The 18,450-nt window shown below is 51.4% G+C and overlaps 1 protein-coding gene across 5 annotated transcripts in view; it reads right to left on the reverse strand.

Moving 5' to 3' along the window:
* Window positions 1-18,450, reverse strand: part of Sema5c (Semaphorin 5c) — a 124,145-nt gene that overhangs the window by 75,983 nt on the left and 29,712 nt on the right. Inside the window, exons 1-2 of one of the 5 annotated variants that reach the window (XM_011156248.3) lie at window positions 5,768-6,091; window positions 4,726-4,851 (exon numbers count right to left, since the gene is read on the reverse strand). In XM_011156248.3, the coding sequence (XP_011154550.1) occupies window positions 4,726-4,822 (97 nt within the window). In that variant the 5' untranslated portion in view covers window positions 4,823-4,851; window positions 5,768-6,091. The other 4 variants (XM_011156250.3, XM_011156247.3, XM_011156251.3 and 1 more) reach the window with 4 other exon arrangements.

The raw sequence follows: 18,450 nt of genomic DNA on the forward strand, positions 1-18,450 counted from the left end.
CGGAAAGCGATCTCGCCAACTCGCGGAAAGGGAAATATCTCGCGTATTACGTATATTATCAGCGCGCTCCGTGCGCCGCGTCCGTTGTTTTGTCGGCGACTCCCTCCCGCCTCTCCCTCTTTCCCGGATCCAACGGCCGCGCGGCGCAGGATCACGAATTATCGTAACGGCATTCCGCGTTTATCGCCGCGCTGCCGCACGCCGCGTCGCGACCGGCGCGATAAAGTCGACTCGCAGCCTCATCTCCTGCTCGCGGCAAAACATCGGCGTGTCATTCCTACGGTCAACGAGAGCACGCCGCGAGCGAACGCTGCCGATGCAGCTGTGAGTCGTGATTGCTCGACGGGAGAAACGCGCGAGGGCCGATCTTCCGCTCGCGCGCGACGCGACGGGCGTCGCACAGTGAGGCCAGATGACATTCTTTGGTTGAAAATTCTCCAGAGACCTGAATTTCCAACGGATCATCACCGACACCAATGGATGAGGTTGATCCTGAATTAATTCCGACGGGATCTGTCTTGCCAAAATTGAGAAAAAATTTTTTTCTCAAATTACTAGTCCCAAAAGAGGAAAAATTATCGTTAGACGCGAGAAACTTGTGAAATACTCGTTATTCGACACTTATTTCTATCTAGTAGCGTATTCAGCGGATTGAAACCAATCCAACAGACACCTCGAGATTTATCGATCTTGAAGCAGAATTGACCATTGACCAAAATACAAAATGTCCAAAATACAAAAACATCAAATATAGACCCGTTAAGCATAAAACCGAGAGAGATTTTGAGCCTTAAGCCCATCAACTTAGGAATCTATCAAGAGAACTTTTTAGCTCGTGGATGCATGAAGCCGCGGATACATTAAGAGCCCCAAATAATCCAAGAACCCAATCTAGCCGTAGCTCGAGAACTTAATAATACTCGACGTTGAATATTCAGCTACAAAACATATTAAGTTCGAGCCTCGAAACTTTTAAGACAAACCCTAAACCCATGAACCCTGAACCGATAACTTTTTCAAAATTTCGGCTAGACAGATCTCTTTGGAATTTATTCAGGGTCAACCTCAGTGCAGTCGGTGTCGACGATCGGTTGGAAATTCAGGTCTCTAGAGAATTTCCAAGCAAAACATGTCATCTGGCCCGACTGTGCGTCGCGGCGAAATCGCGATCCGGCTCGACGCGGAGCGTGACGATTATACCTTCGCGAGTCGCGAGCGGCGCGTCGTTTTGATTTTAGTTACAAACTCGACCGGGGCCTTGAGTTAACTCAGCTACGTTCCATAATTGATCAGCCGATCGACGCTTGGACGTCACACACAGCCGTGTACCATTTCCGGCTTACAAGCTTGCTTTTGCCCGTCAATTTTGCAATATTGGGTGGAGAATTTTTACGACTTGTTATCTTAATAACCGATCAGCTGATCGATTGCTCCCGCGCCCGCGCGGTCGCCTTGCGAGCGCGACGAAATCGGGCAAGAGCGAGCGCGAACTCTCCGCCCTCCGCGGCGCGGCAGCTAGAGAAACGATCCATTAGGCTCATTAAGCGGCCGGCTCCGGCTCCGATACGAGCTTTTCCGTTGCGCGGTTTCCGTTTGATTCCGGGCGTGGCGTCTGTTCTCCATACGGCCGCGCCGTCCCACATCTCAAACACGATCTGCGTTTTCTCTCCGGGAGCGCGGCTAGAGTGTGCGATAATCGAGCCGCGAGAGCTCGCCTACGTGTATAACTGTACATTGTGGGTCATTGCTTGTGATAAGTGCCCTGAATGTCCGACATTTTTGCCAGATGTTAATGGGCTGGCTCGGCGACCGAGCGCGACACAAGCGCGCGCGCGCGCACATGCGAGGCGACAACGGGGCGAGCGAGCGAGCGAGGATATATTTTCTTTATCGATTAGCCGTGCCTATCTCCGACACGTCGCCGTCGTAGAGGAGCGGTTATGGGCGAAATTAAATTTGCATAAATGTCCCGAGCGTGCGCCGATTCTCCAGGCCGCCGGCTGCTCGGATTTATGCTCGCCAGCCGGCGCTCGGGAAAATTCACCTACTTTTCCGACGATTAGCCACGCGATTTCACACGGAGATTTCGATCCACCACGGAACGTCCTTGTCGAGCGCGCTCTCTCGCTCTTGAACGACGCGCGCCGAGACTCAAATCGATGACTTTTTTCCTTTGACTTCGGGAGAGTATAATTACGGGGGGAGTTATTTAATATCGCGCGTTCCTGCCACGTGCTTTCTAAGCAGCCTTCTAAGAGCGGAAGTATGCGAGGCGAAACTTTGTTCCGTCCCTCTCTCCCTCTCTCCCCGGCGATCTCGGTTACCAAGGGCAATTTCACTCGCCAAGCTCGGTCGCGCAAACAAAACGATGAGGAAGAGACTTTGAAAGTCGCGCGCACGTGCCGCTCGTTCGAATTTCCGCCGACGAATTACGACAGACCGCGACAGACATTCCGCGTTCGCCGAAGTGGCTGCCGTTATCAGACGCGCCGAGATAATCGCGAGAGGCGCGTCCGTGACGGGTCGGCAGTCTTCGTCGAATTCAGGTGCAAAGTTTTCGCGATTCTCCGGACGGGCTCTCGATCGGCCGTCGCAACTACGTGCGGCGACGCACGCATTCATGGATTCAGAGGACGACAGACGGGAGGAGCCCGTCAATCCCCCTCCCTCCCTCCCTCCCTCCTCCCTCCCTCCGTCAACAGGGTTGCACTTGGATGACTTAAAAAATTAGCCAGATGAAGATAAACGCGAAACATGTAAATTCCTCTTAGCACTTTGCCACTCAATGCAGAATGTCTGAAACAGGTAGCGCTAACGCGAACGTCTACGACGACAAGGACAAATATTGCAATGTTTTATGCCGTTTTACGACGTGAAGGAAATTATTGACGAACGATAAAAGAGAGCGAGAGAGAGAGAGAGAGAGAGATGACACTTTTTCTCCATTTCACACAGACGCAGAGCTAAAGATTATACATATATTAGGAATATAGGAAAGTCTTTTCATATTTTGAAGCTTCCAATTTCTATGCTTATAGTATAGGGTTTTTAATTTTAATCCAGAATTAATTTAAATTCCAGGTTAGTTAACAACATTTCTTTATTGCATACATCAACTTTCATTAAGATCGAACTTACTCTTGGAAAATGGCAGCATTCGAAGCAAGTAAAGGACACGGAAAAACAAAGACTTCCAGTATACCTAATATATATATATATATATATATATACACGGAGAAAAATATCAAAAATATCCGATTGTTAATTTTGTTATCCGATCAAATATTCGATTAAATACACCGGATATTTGATCGGATAACGAAATTAACAATCGGATATTTCGGATATTTTTCTCAGTGTACATATGTATATATATTTGTATTGTTTCGATGCGAATAAATTGCTATGTCAGAACTTTATCCGTAGACGATTATCCGTATGATTTTACGCAGACAAGAGCGCACTTTGTCCGTCGAGTTGAGATTTTCAATAGAAACGGCTAAGACACAACGACGACGACGGGTACTCGCGAATACTGCAACGCAAGGCGCAGGACGCAGTCGATCGCCGTTGGCCGTCGATCGTCGTGAAGGCGAATAGCGTGAATCTAGCCTAACACGAACCTCCAGGACGAGAACGGCGCGCGTTTTTCTAACGGCGCCGCCGCCGCCGCCGCCGCCGCCGCGGGCGCACCTGGCGCGCGACAACGCCTCGATGAATGAAGTGTATTTCTGTCCGTTCCGTGGGAGTGCTCCCGTTTCCGAGATAATCGCGTCTAGAAACTCGTTGGTCCTGTTTCTGCTCGCGGCCGGCGAAAAGAGGCACGACGCCGCGCGTGAACGACCGTCCTCGCGCGACGTCCGCGCGATCGCCTTATCGATAAATAGTATATATGCGATATCGGAGCCACGCTGCTATTGCCGTAATCGCGCGCGGCGATTTGCCGCGGATTAGCCGCGCGAGATAAAGCAATTAACGGGATCGCGAGAGGAGGCACTATCGCGCATCGGGGAGATCCCGTCGCGACTCTTGCGAAGGATGATGATTCGCGGGACGTGAAAGGCCGCTGTGAGCTGTCGCGACGATTAAGTCTGTCCCGTTTTACACGCTATAATCGATCGAGCCGCGCGAATCGTCAGATAAGAGGATCCTCCGCGGACGTGATTAAAAGGTGCGAAGTATCAGCCCGCGATAACGGGCCGACTCCTCTTGCGCGTGCGTGCCTTCGGTATCGCGGTAACGTTATGCCGCTACACGGCCGGAGGAGAGCCGTGTTGCGATCTCCCGCCGCGATATATCGCGCGAGTTTCCTTCCTTTCGCCGCAACGCGATACACGCAGTCGGAGCTTCGGCGCGAAATCGCCGCTGCGATCCGAAACCGCGGCTGCGAGCGCAAGGAGTCGCCGCGTTCGTGCGATTGAAAATTACGTATGATTATTATTAAGAATCGTGCGGGCTACACCGCGGATTGGCACGCGGCGATAGTGAAGTCGCGTTTCAAGATCGTGACGCGACACATCGCATTCATTGCTGCGCTGCGCTGCGCTGCGCTGCGCAACCAAGTGTCGCAATCGCGGTGCGCAATTTCATGAAATCACACAGACAGACTTCTGGCGCAGACGACGATATACGCGCGTGCGAAATGCATGCAAATTTATCGCGAGACCACACACGGTAACGTTGTGAATATATCAAGCGGCGCTGCTCGTCGTAAAATGCACTCACCCTCGTACGAGATGTGCCGAAAGTCCTCGGCGGCGTCAGCAACGGCCGCGAGGATCCGCAGGGTCACCGCGTATATGAACCACCGCCACTGCTCCATTTTGGCCGCGAGATCCTTCCTTCCTTCTCCTGCAATGAAAACGACCAATTTTTATCAGTGCGCGCCCCTTCGCGTGGGTCAAGTGGGGTCGTGCCGGAACCGATTATCACTTGTCTAATTGGGACGCGAAGCGAGATGGCGTCTCGGGTAACACGCACTTTACCGAGGTCGACGAGAAAGCCTGACTAATGGCATCGGCTCGATGGAAAAGAGCGGAATAACTGCTGAGAGAGTGAGGCGGAGAGGGAGAGGAAGAGAGGCCAGTCGATACAAGTAGAGAGAGAGAGAGAGAGAGAGAGAGAGAGAATAGCGGACTCTTCGTCTTTGTCCATTTCCTTGACATTTGCATGCTCGAGCCGTTATACCGCGCACGATGGACGGCCTTGAACATTTTCCGCGAGTAGGCAGGCAGGCAGGCAGACACGCTGCGCTTAAATCGCGCGAAATCAAGCGCGGTTTTTCACGGAGACCGACTGCTTTTCGTGTGCTTCCACATAACCGCGACGCGGCGACGAGGCGGAAGGATCTACGTTGAGAGGAAAGAACAAAGGACGCGTTATACACTAAAGTTATCTTTGACCTCAACTGTGTCTTCTTCTTGTTTTGTCACGAAAATGTAGTAGTAACGATATATGCATGTGATTACTTAATCCTTTATATCCTCTGACGATAAGCGCCGCTTTATATAAACACGCTCCTATGTTTTTGAGCTTATTTGTATTATTACTTACTCTGCATTTTTCTCGGTTGGTACTTGTAATCACCACTTAAAAATTTAATTCACTTAAGAAATTAAGAAATTAAATAAAATTCAATTGTAAAATTTATTCTTAGGTCTTGGGTAAATTAATTCAGGATATAGGAAGAGTTAAATAAGAAAAATATGGACTAAAGATTCCTCGACCTCTCTCTTGCTATGTAATCGCGCGATACGCAATTTCTCACTCTGTCACTCCGTGTTCCGTCCGCTCGTTTATATTTCTTTGCGGCCAAATATTCTTGCGACACTTTGTCCGCCTGCGGATATAATCCGAAAGTAACGGTTTTACATAAGTAAATGTTCACACTCGCGCGTCGTTTGTTTTTACCGCGCTGGCTTCTTTCGACGCTTTCTTGCCGCGAGATTGCGGGAGATATTCACTCGGATCACCGTCCGCTCCGAACGATTTCACATTACGTCTGCAATTCGAACGTAACAATAGCTGTGGACCGTTCTTACTGTTAGTTTTAGACGTTTAAGCGTGTTTACCCGCCCGACCGAAATAACTTGACTAGCCGACTAGCAAGCCGATAGACCGGGATTATTAGTGTCTACAAAGCGATCGAGAATCCTCACGATATTATTTGCACGGCTCTCCGTGCGACAACACAGACTCGAAGCACAACAACAAACGACGTTCTGAGAAGTAAACAAACAACACTCGCAGTTGTACTGTGCGCTCAAGGAGAGGCTAAATTCGATCAAACTATCCGACTCTCGAGTCTCGCGTCCTTATTCGCCCGCTCGCCGGACTTCTATTTAGCGCGCGCGAGCTCGCTCGAATCCGTTTTTAATCCAACAATTGTAAAACATCCCGTTCAATAATTTCAATCAATTAATTTGTATTTGTTTATTTATACTTTTCTATTCATATTTTATTCATATTAATATTTATCGATGTTTAATTAATTAATTAATTAATAATCTAATCTGCCTGCCAATAACACGTGGCACATGACACGAGATGATGGGAGGGACATTTGGTTGGGTCAATTCACAGAAATTTCTGTTGGCGATTCCGTTGGCGATCGATCGACCGTCCGTTATCTAACAGTAATTCGACAAGAGCCGCGACTTAAAAAAATAACGAAAATTAACATCGAGTGAATCGTAATTACGTACAATGACAGTTTCAATCGGTTATCTCAACTTGATCTCGATTACACGCCGACTAATAATTAATTCCATCGACGGATTAAGTTATCCATAATTATATGGACGACGATTGATCAATCAATACTGATGAGTGCTCCCGCGCAATATTTTAGTCGAGTAAGATTTTCACCGATCAATACCAACGCCGGGCTGACCATTAAGGCCACCGACGGCTCTCACTTAATCTCGGCCCGGAAAGAGCGCCGGGATCATTTGAATCGTCCCATCGGCCGTTAACACAAATCGTATCTCGGCGATTAAGCGGCGGGACACTCGCGCGGGCCGATTAAACTAACAACTGTACGGGAGAGCCGCGACAATGCACCGCAAGTTTCTAATCGTGATGAATGCAACGGGCGCGAAACGCCCGTACCGTATGTACGATAAATTCATCTCAACGCTAATCGACGTCTTCCGCCGTCGCGTGCAATTATCTGCGCATACATTTGCGAGACAATAGCGCGACGATCTCTCTCTCTCTCTCTCTCTCTCTCTCTCTCTCTGTGTGCGTGTCTCTCCACGAGCTGCTCTTCTACAACACTCGGCCCGAGTTTCTCTGCTCATCGCGCGATGGAGAACCGTCTCTCCGCCGACAGCGTGTCTAACGATACGAAGAGCCTCTCGGTATGTACCGAGGATTAATCGACGACGCGAGCTCGGCTCGGAGCGCGTTCGTAACGAAAGCACGAGTAGCCCGACACACACGTTCAATTATCGCGGGACCGTTTCAAGCCGGGGGCCTCGGGTCAGTGCGCGGTCGTGCGGCCCGTCTTCTTCTTACGTCGATGCCCGATCATTAGATCGGGTAATTACCGGATCTCCGAAGAAGCGTTATTTGTTTGTTTATTTATTTATTTATTTTTTTTTTCTTTATGGGAGAAATCCTCTTATCTCTGGCAGATAAATAACGAGGTGAGAGCTATGCAAATGATGGGGCATGACGGAATTTTCACGAGAACGCTAATAAGAATTGCAATACGGAGAAAAATGTCTGGCCGAAAGAGCCGATATTTTTTGCCCGCTGAGACGTGGTAGTGATTCAGAAATGTCGATTGAAAGTGTTTTCAGAAGATTTTTCCTGTATAAACAGAAATCTTGCGGGTAATTCAAGCTGAATAACTTGAGAGCCGGGATCGTTCTGGATCGTTCGAATTTCACCAGAAAACTGGTTCATCCAACTAGGCGTTTTCCCGAGTTGACGGAGTCAAACGAGTTTTCTCGTGAAGTCAGTTGCTGACGCAACCGATCGCGTAAAAGTGAAATTAATTCATCAAGATGAAGAGGACTCGCGAGCGCACAACGCCAAGCATTGTACACGCTCGGCCACCAGCCTTCTCGATGGCGCTCGCGGTTAATTATTTATTTATCGATTTACTCGCAGGGTCACTCATTAGCGTGCAAAAATCTTATACAATTATCGAGAGTCAATAACACGAGAGCGGCACGAAAGAAGGCAACGCAAGAAAGCCTGCAGAGAAGAGTATCGCGAGTGTTCGCGCAAAAAAGCCAATGCGTTTGTATCGCCGTATCTTACTGATAAAAGCAGTGCGTTGTGTAAGTACAATTACGCGAGACGAGGCCCTTGAATCGGCAGCGACGCCTCCGTTTCTCGCCAATTAACGTCCGTCTCGCTTCGCTCGCGAGCGACTGTCCGGCCGACGAAACGCGCGCGCGCGCTCGCGAAAGCGAAGGAACACTCAGAGAGACGAAAAGGGTGTCTCCTCCCTTTTAGCATGGTGAGAGAGAGAGAGAGAGAGAGAGAGAGAGAGAGAGAGAGAGAGAGAGAGAGAGAGAGAGAGAGAGAGAAGCTCGTCTCGAGGAACGAACTCTTTCACCGCGACAGACTCCGCTCGACACGTGGGAAACGCACGAGAGAGCGCGACTAAAGCTAGACCACTCGGCCGCCGAGAGCTTCAGCCTGATACGCCGAGCGTTCAGCTTGGAGATCTCTCCGAGATCTCGACTCCGTTGAGAGAGCGCGATGATGATAACCGCGGATGTGAAAACGCTCGGCCGGAGATCGAGCCGGCCGGCAAAAATTCGGCCGGCGATCTCTCCTCTCGCGATTATCGCGCGGCCCAATTCGTTCCGGGGCCGCGGGGGCGAGGGGGGAAAAAGGAGGCGGGCGGGGTAGGTTGCAGCGCGTATTCACGCCCCGGCAATACTCGGAACGACCTTAATGCACGCGAGGCTCCCGAGGAATGCAGATGCGCGTACGATCGCACGCGAGCGCGCGGCCGTACGGCGCGATGATTTATTCGTCTTGGCGTGCGTCGTGAGATCCGCCTGGGATCGAGAGACCGCAAGGAGAGAGAGAGGGGGGGGGAGAGAGAGAGAGAGAGAGAGAGAGAGAACGCCGCGTCGGCTCTATGGCGAAATCCCGCGCACGCCGCGCCGTTCGTTGCACGTCACGCATCGATATTCATAAATGTCACGGCGCGAGCGAGCGCGGGCCCGCAAGATTCTGACAGATTGACCTTACGTCACTCGCGCCCCGTCCCGAGCTCCGCGCGAGGCTGACGTTATTACCCGTTGAATCGCCGGCGATTTAGATCGAGCCGGATTAGATGGGAGGCGAGGGGCTATTTACGTATGCGCGCGCGCGCGCGGGACGCCGACGCCGACGCCGCCGACGACGCGGCAGATACGACGGGCGAGCGTCTCCATATGAGAGATATTGATGTTTTCATTTAGCCGAGCTGTTCTATTCGCGTCGCTCGATCAATATCGCCCCGGCTGCACATCGATCCCGTCGATGCGCGATCCGGCGGAAAGCAGCGCGCCTTATTCGAGAACCCGGGGTGTTCTCGACGCCTTCGGGGCGCACGTCGCCGTCGCGCAATCTCCAGTCCGCGATTGGTTCCCACGCGACGGGACGAATTCGCGGCTCCTCGCGGGCCGACGTGCACCGTAAATCGCGCACGCGCTACGTCCGCGTAACACTGACTCTCGCGAGGGCCACCACGTCGGATGGGCGCGCGGAGGCTCTCGCGAGTTATCGAAAGCGCATCGGGGGATTTATCGCGGCGCGAGCGCGCGCGAGTACGATGATGAATGGACCAACGAAATATCCGCGAGATATCGTTATTGCCGAGGCGCGTTCAACACGGCGGCTGAGAAATATTCCGCTAATTAAGCTGATAAATGCGCGCGGTGCGCGTACGCGCGGCTATTTGTCAGACTTTGCGCGACGCGGCGCGGCGCAGCGGGACGAGGCGAGGCGAGGGGGCGAGCGACGAGGGGGCGATTTCGCCGCAAATCGCCACGCGCCGATTCGCGCGGCAAAAATAGCCGCGACTATTCGCGCGCGCGCGAGATCTCGCCGAGGTTTCACCGACTAATCCTCCCCTTCGCTCCCTCCCATCGGGGGAGAGCAAACGGGCAAACTGGAGGAAAGTACTCGGCCGCACGGCTTTCTCACGATCGCCGGACAACGGACGTCGATGTTAGCCGGACGGAAGGAAGGCCGAGAGGCCCCGCGTTTCTCGCGGATCTCGCGGAATTCCTCGCGCGTGCCGCGCTCTCTTCGCGGAAAATGCAGTCCGCGAGAAAGTCCGCTGGATTATCGCCGCTGCGCTCTTTGTTCGCGCTTGAGTCGCGAGATCGCGCGACTCGCCGCGATCGTTTCTCGATCTCTCGCCGGCACGAGTAGGGATGCAACGATGAATCGATAATATCGAAATATCGATAGATATAGAGAGAGACAAATATCGAATATTTATCGATATTTGTTCATCTCCGATAAAATTCCGATATATCGATATGAATTTTATTGATATTTCGTATTTTTCAGTTGCAGAGCTCTGGGGGCCTATATTACGGCCGGTTCTACGACCGAGATGAAAATTACAAAAGTGAATTCACTAGAATATATATTACGTAATTGGCCGATGTGTTTGGTAAGTTCGCTCACTTTTATCATTTTCACCTGGATCGTTGAACCGTAATAGATCTCCTGCTCCATGTATGCGGTGATCTCCGGCAAACGACTGCGGTTTATTATATATATATATACATATTTTCTAATAAGAATATGACAATAAATTGTATGAGGATGAAAATTTTTAAAAGATTTAAAAAAATTTTTCGTGCATACTCTTTATATACATACGCCTGTATGTACACATTTTTTTATATACCATGGTAGAGATCGATATTTGATGAAATACTGATATTTTTCAAAACTATCGATATTATCGTTATTGATAGTTCAAAATGATGATAATATCGTTGTGGATATTTTGAGAAATCGTTGCGTCTCTAGGCACGAGTCGAGTCGGGATCCCGATTACCGGGCCGTCGTGGCCCGGCGACACGTTATCCGGCCCCAGCCGTTATTCCGCCGCGTGCGAGCGCGCATTCGCCGCTCATTAATCGCGCTCCGATCTCGCAGTTCTCCGAGTAGCAGATAGCGTATCTCTATCCATCCGCGTTGCCGCTCGTAGTCTCGCTGAGAATGCAGATGCCGCATCACCGGTCGCGGCCACGCGGACGTTTATGACTGCGCCATTAGTCTTTATAGCTGGCGTCCCGCGACGTGTCCAGCGCGACATCCCGAGATCTATCGCTATTTTGTAGCAGATCCGCGTCCCGCTCTCGACTACGCCTATCCATCTACCGCGGAAACCTATTTATGCGCGTGTCCGAGAGCGCCTGCCTCGCGACTCGGCCTTATTTTACTCTACAACCGTGCGGATGGAAACGCAAACGGGGAGAGGGAGGTTTTCAAGCCGGTCGTGTCGGTGTACATAGACCGACATCGATATATCGATCGGGTCGCGTAAGAAAGAAACGCAAACGAAATGAAAGGAGAGAAAAGTGGATGCTTAGCAGATCGGAATAAAATGAATATCTGACGTGTGGTCAATAGTTGCACCAGATTCATTCGTAAATTCACGCACAAGCAACTATGAAAATATGCAAGATGTGGTCTCTTTTGGAAACGAAAAATTGTGAAGATTAATCACACATCAAACGGAGAAAAGACAGTCAAGTACCACTTTGCAAAAATCGTAATAATTATTAAGTTATTAATGATTGAGCATGACCATATTCGGAGGCTCTTTCAATCGATAACTTGAAACTTTGCGTATACTTATTCGCAAATTGGTAAAGCACTCTTTTGTTCAGAATGACCTAATTTACAATTATACGACGGCTATTGCGTCTAGCGTCTAGATTTGAGCTTGTATCGAACTTTGAACCCTAAATCTTGAACCTGTCGCTAAGCACAATAATTGTAGACCAGGTAATTCTGAACAAAAAAATCCGTTACCATTTTGCGAATAAGTATGCAAATTTTTAAGTTGTCAATTAAAAGAGCCTCTAACCACTTTCAATCATTAATAACTTAATAACTGTTGCGATTTTTGCTAAGTGTTACTTGACTTTTCTTCTCCATTTGATCTGATTAATTTTCACAATTTTTCCTTTCCAAAAAATCCCGGGCACTCTGTACACAAGTGAGAATATACAAGTAGTGAGAGAAATAAATTAATTAAAAGAAAGATTGATATACAGATAACAAGATGAACAACACATCATGTAAATCTCGATCAATCTAGCGCTTCGAATTATAAAACATATCCAAAGAATATCGCACATACACAGATCCGTCGACCGATTGTTTGATCGACGATCTAATCGGTATCCAATCTAGTCCAGCCGATATCTTCCAGATATCGCGATAAAATTGTAGAAACATCTAATCGCCCGTCCATTTCTTCGACACGACGAGTCCAGCTGAGTTTCGCTGAGTTTCGGACTCGCCTTATCGATTTGCAGAGCGAATTTTGCCGAGGAACGTTTCACGTTACCGCCCGGTCGAGGGTAAACTCGTAAAACTTTAACCCCGCCGGAGAATCGCGTTCGCGGCGCATGGACCACGCAGAACGACGACGAGGATTGAGAACAAGGATGAGAACGAGGATGTCGCTAAGTGCACAGGCGCAGACGCGCACAGCCCGGCTAATACAATGGACGATCGATATGAAGCATCTCCACGGAGAGCAAACGGTGTAAACGAGTCTGATCGGTGACTTCCCGTACCAGCCCGTGCAACGACGCCTCGTGCACGACGCACCGCGTGCGCGCTGCGTCGGAGTCGCCGTGATTGCACAACAGGATGTCTCCGATCGAGCGCGCTTTCCGTCAAGCGCTCGGGCTCGTCGCTCTTTCTTCCAGCCGCTCATTCGTGCGTCTCTCTCTCTCCTGCGCTTCGTTCGCTTCTGGATATTTACAGTTATGAGAAAGCGCGCTTCGCCGCGGACACCCTCCGTGCTCACGCTGATCCAGGTGTATAATGCGACAGGCTACAGACACGAGCCGCTGCAGGAGTCACCGTCACCACGGCGGACCACGGCGATGGCGACGGCGACGGCGGACGACAGAGCGAGCGGCAGAGGTTGGCAAGGTCGACGACCTCGCCTACGACTCGGTACCGGCCAGCTACTCCTTTACGCCACAGGATCGAGGCTCCGCGACTGACGTTGCGAAAACGATCGCGATAGTGTCGCGCGGCTGATCGATTTATCCTCTCCGCTTTTCCTCCCGTGACATGCTCGGCGCTCGGCCGATAACAGTGTGCTTAGAGATGCGAGAGAGATAGAACGGTATCGCGCGACCGGCCGGCCATCGATTCGGCCGACACCACGCTTCGCAAATTTTGTGGATTCATTTTGAATCGCGCGCGCGTCGGTATTTTTCGTGTTCGAACTCCACCGGCGACGAACTCATCCCCCCTCCCCCCCCCCAAAATCCTTCTCGACCGATCGCGAGCCGCACACGTCCGGTCGCGACCGGAACGGAGGAACGGTGGGTGCGATCTTGTAAAACGCAGCTACGACGACACGACACTATGTCTAAGCATAGTCCCTCTTTCCGCGTAGTCTCCCTTTGTCTCTCGATGTCCGTCATCGTGACAGCTCGCTTTCTCGTCTATGAATAGATAGCGGTATAAAGGAGGACACGAGACGAGAGGGAATAGGCGGACCCACGTGGCTCAGCATATGCGTGTCTGCCTACCTATCGCGCGCGCGCGCGAGAGTGCAACGCGCCACGGAGAGGGCCTCTCGCGATGCCTCCTCCTCCCCCTCCTCCTCCGCCGTTTATTTACTCAGAGACGCGGGCGTCAACGGCGCCAAATCGATGCGCGAACGATAATTCGCCAAATGAGCGAGCCATCGCATTAATCGCCCCGTTGGCGATTTCTCGGGACAAGCGGAACACGCGGCCATTTTTCATCCGCGGTGATTAAAGGAGCGGAGGAATTAGCCGCGAGATAAATTCCAGTCGGGAAATTGCGAGGCAGGATATAGCGCGCAAAAGAGAGCGCGTTCCTTCCGACCGCGTTTGCCGAGCGCGCGCGCTCGGCGAGTGTAAATTCATCTCGTGCGACGTCGCGCGCGCGCGAGCAGAATAATTCTCGCCGAGTGCGTTCATCCGGCCGAAGGGAGGAACAAAGAGTGGCTCTCGCTTTTTCGCGGATCCGACGGAATTTCATGCTTTTTGTCTCCCGCGCGCACATCCTTCCTTCCTACGTAAGATATTCCGGACGACGTCGCGGTGGTCTCCGTAGGGCGCGACGGCCTTTTAAAAGACCCGTGCAATAATACACACCAGCGCTACAGTGGTCCCGAAACTTTTCAAAGACACGCCACGGCTCCTTCGCATATTAATATCTCGCCTTGACTCGCTTCTACGCGTCTACGCTTGTCGGGGGGATGAACGGCGTCGAGCGAGAGAGGGACCTTTCGTTACGATCGGGACAGAGCCGCGAGCGCGTCCTGCTCGGTTACGAGCTCGGTTATGAGGCGATGTTTGGCGTTGCGCTAACCCGAAATATCCCTCGATAACAACATGAAACAAAAGTGACGCGCGAGACTCGAAACGATCTATATTTCCCCGGCTGGTCCTAGCCGAGCCGAGTGCTTAATCCGAGGCGCGCGCATCTTTGGATTCGGGTGGAGATTCCGAGAAAGAGAGGGGGAGAGAGAGAGAGAGAGAGAGAGAGAGCGATATCGATAACTCGAGTGCCGGATGTAACGCGTCTGTTGACCCGAAAAAATGCAGAACGCCGGATCGAGAGGAGAGACTTCAGATAGAGGCGATTCAATGGCGATCTGTTCTGTTTCTCTCTTTCTCTATCGAGCGGCTCGGCTGTATTCTCACAGGCAGGCGCTCGCGCTTTTTGTACAATAAAAGCACAATAAGCGACATCCGGGCGTAAATATAAGCGTGCAAACTGTAATACATTTCGCGTGCGTGCGTGCGTGCGTGCGTGCGTGCGTGCGTGCATGCGCACATGCGGACGAGTGTGTTTGCACATCTCCGTAATGACAGACGGCGGGATTATTCCAGGGGGAGGTTGGGGAGGGGGAAGGAGGAGGGAGAATAACACTCAGCCGACGGTGCACGACGATACCCGCGTGGACGGACATTAGCAGCCGCAAAAATGCGCGAACATTCCATCGCGATCCGGTCGCGGGGATTAGCCTAACGCGAAAAACACAAAGTTGCGCGCTCAACTGCGCACCGGCCGTTAGACCCGGCGACTTGGCGCAAGCGCGACATTGCGCTTATCTCCAATTTGCCCGGACGATCTCTCTCTCTCTCTCTCTCTCTCTCTCTCTCTCTCTCTCTCTCTGTCCGCGCGACGTCGGTAACGGGGAAGTCGCAATTATACGTTGCCGTGTAATTCCGATCGCGGTGGCAAACGTCGAGCGACGTGTCGCGTAGTTGCAATTTTATCATCAGCTACCGTTAACTTCGCTACTTTTACGCGAGAACGAGTGCAAAGTCTGCCCACGCGCGTGCGGAAGCGGCACGTCGGCAAGGATCGCGAACGTGCGTCGCTTTTTGCTGGCTCGACAAAGGCTCGAGTTGACGGCCGATTTTGCGCTGCGCGAGTGCGATTGCGCCAATGACGTTAACCACGCGCGTATAACGGATGCGCGTTTTCGTTTTTTTCCCCTTTCCTTCCGCGCGCCGCGCGCGCGTCGGTATCTCAAGCACGCGCGCGGTCGCGGATCGCCGTTGTCTCTCTCTCTCTCTCTCTCTCTAAAAAGAGAGAGAGAGAGAGAGAGAGAATCCCTCGAGACGCTCGAACGAATTCTTCCGCGTGACAGCCGCGACATAATAATTACACCGCTCAACCTCGATAGGATCTGTCGTCAGGGACGCCGTGACTCTCGCTCCTCCGCAACGCGGCGGACAATTTGGCGGTCGGGCCGCATTACGGACGTCACCAATACCACCTCGTGAATCACGCCCGCTCGAGCAGCGACGAGAGGACACGAACTTCCGCCGCCTGCGTCAATTCACGCCGCGGCTGCTGGTGTCACACGTACGCAAGAAACGCGCGCGTCCCAGAATCTCCGACCTTAATCTCCACGAGAGACGTCTCCGAGCAATCCTCCCAGAGAGAGAGAGGGAGAGAGAGAGAGAGAGAGAGAGAGAGGGAGAGAGAGAGAGAGAGAGAGAATCGATTCCGAAAAAAAAAAAAAAAAAAAAAAATACCTAGCCAGCGAGAAACTTTTGCCGAGACACAGGATCATGCAGAGAAGCGTGTTGTTTCTGTGGCGATTTCCTGGCCCGCAGCAACGAACCCGTCGCGGTTCGCCGCCGACACGGTGAAAACGGCAGCAGTCGATCGCACGGCGATTATGTGGGTGTCCGATGACGCGCGCGCGCGCGCGTCCCGGTGTGGGCACCGCGGCGACGCTTTATCGTAATATAAACGAGAGGTGCTTTCGCAAGCGCGCTGACGAACGCGGCGAGGGAGGATAAAAGGAGAGGGGAGAGACTCTCGAGACGGTGGGTGGCACTGTCCACGGCTCCAAACAAGCCGGTTTTCACAATAGGCAGAAAGGAACTCCCGTGTGGAAAGTCGCGCGAGCGTACCCGACGTCTTCTCCGCCGGCTGGCTGGCTGCCTCTCGGAAGCAGGCTCGGTGGACCAAAAATACCAGCGGCGTGTACGCCGGAGGAGAGAACAGAGCGAGGCAAGACGAAGAGGAGGAAGAAGACGAGGAGGAGAGCGAGGGGGAGTACGAGGTGGAGGGGCCGGTTTGCACGCGAGACACACGCGTACGCTCGCCCACGCGTGCAAACCTACGGAGAGAAGTGCGTACGGTATACCATACGGCGCGTCGATGGTTCGCGCGAATCGCCGTTCGAGACGGTCTCGCGCAAACTCCTCCGCCGCTCTTAACGCCTGCGTCGATGCAAACCCCCCCCCCTCCCCCTTAAAAGCTATCATCAGAGAAAATCACGTTAATGCGCCATCGTGTGGGTGGAATTTCACCCCAATATGTATTTTTATACTTTCTGAGAACTGCAGAATACGTCAGACGAATGCAATTGAATGTTTTATTCGCATCGTTGATTATGGAGATGGAAAGTAGAGAAGTTTATATTTGCAGCGGAGAACTTGCCACTTAATGAGATCAGAGGAAAACTTTAACCTTTCCGCGTGAGCTGGAATTTCATACATAGCCAGCCCCCCTGTAAGAGTCAATATTAGAAATGATACCGATGATTAAATATCACCCGTTTTTCCAGCGGAACGACGGATTATATGGAGGAAATATAATTGAGAGAGAAATGTTGATCAAATGAGCCGGTAAATTCCGGTGAACAAATTTTCTGCTAAAATACAGAAATTGCGTTTGAAGTTATCAGAATTCAGTCTAAATCGTCGAGACTTTTCATTAACTTTGACAGGATTCCGGTATTTCCAACCGGAATTTTTCGGTCGTTTGTATTTCACGAGGAAATTTGATTCATTCAAGCAAACATTTCTCTCTCCATGTGCGTTACGCGCAGGGGCATATTGTTTGTTTATTTTGTTCAGTTTTATTCAACGTGTTCGTAGCAAAAATACGTGAAACGCCTCGTTGAAATTTGCGTGTAAACCTGAATAATTGTCGCGAGAAATTGCAAGCTGGTTTAGTGTTTAATCGCTTGATTGTTCTAATATTAACGAATGTACGGAGGACGAATGCACCGTTTAGCCGAAACGCGCCCGACGACTCTTGCACCGGGGAGATAAAATCGGCCATTGTTGGCGCAACGGTCCAGCTTTAAAAATAAAAGGAAGAGAGAAGAGATGGAATATTTTAACAATGATGGATTGTAGAATCAGGAGTGTGCGCGGATCGTTTCCTCCCCCCGAGAGACGCGGTTTCACGTAGTGCGCAGAAATAACTTGCGAGGCGCCGCGTTTCAGCGGAAACGCGCGTAGCAAATTGAGATTTCTACATGATTTTAGCGAAACTACGTCGCAGAGACGACGCAGAGGCTCCAAAGAGATAATCCACTGGGAGAGGAGAGAGAGAGAGAGAGAGAGAGAGAGAGAGAGAGAGAGAGAGAGAGAGGGGGGGGAACGGAGGGAGACGACGCACTGTCGCTTTCACTCGCTGTGAAATCAGTCTGTCAAAGCAGCGACGCGCGTTAACGTCGAAAGAAGCGCATAAATCGAAGATTCATCGGCCCCGCGCACGGCGGCGGCGGGATGATTTAACGCGCGTATGCTATTCGTTACCGATGCCAATCCGTTACCAACGAGCCGGGGATCGTTACTTGCTGGAGATAAATCGCCTCGGCGACTGGCGACATAATAAATCGCCGGCGGGGAGGGAGGATCCGCCGTGCGGCGGGTGATTTAATTCGCGTCGCCGCGCTGCGCGGGGGGATTGCCGATCGTCGTTTGTTTT

Source organism: Harpegnathos saltator, unplaced genomic scaffold, assembly GCF_003227715.2.
Source record: "Harpegnathos saltator strain DR-91 unplaced genomic scaffold, Hsal_v8.6 scaffold117, whole genome shotgun sequence".
Taxonomy (NCBI): Eukaryota; Metazoa; Arthropoda; class Insecta; order Hymenoptera; family Formicidae; genus Harpegnathos; species Harpegnathos saltator.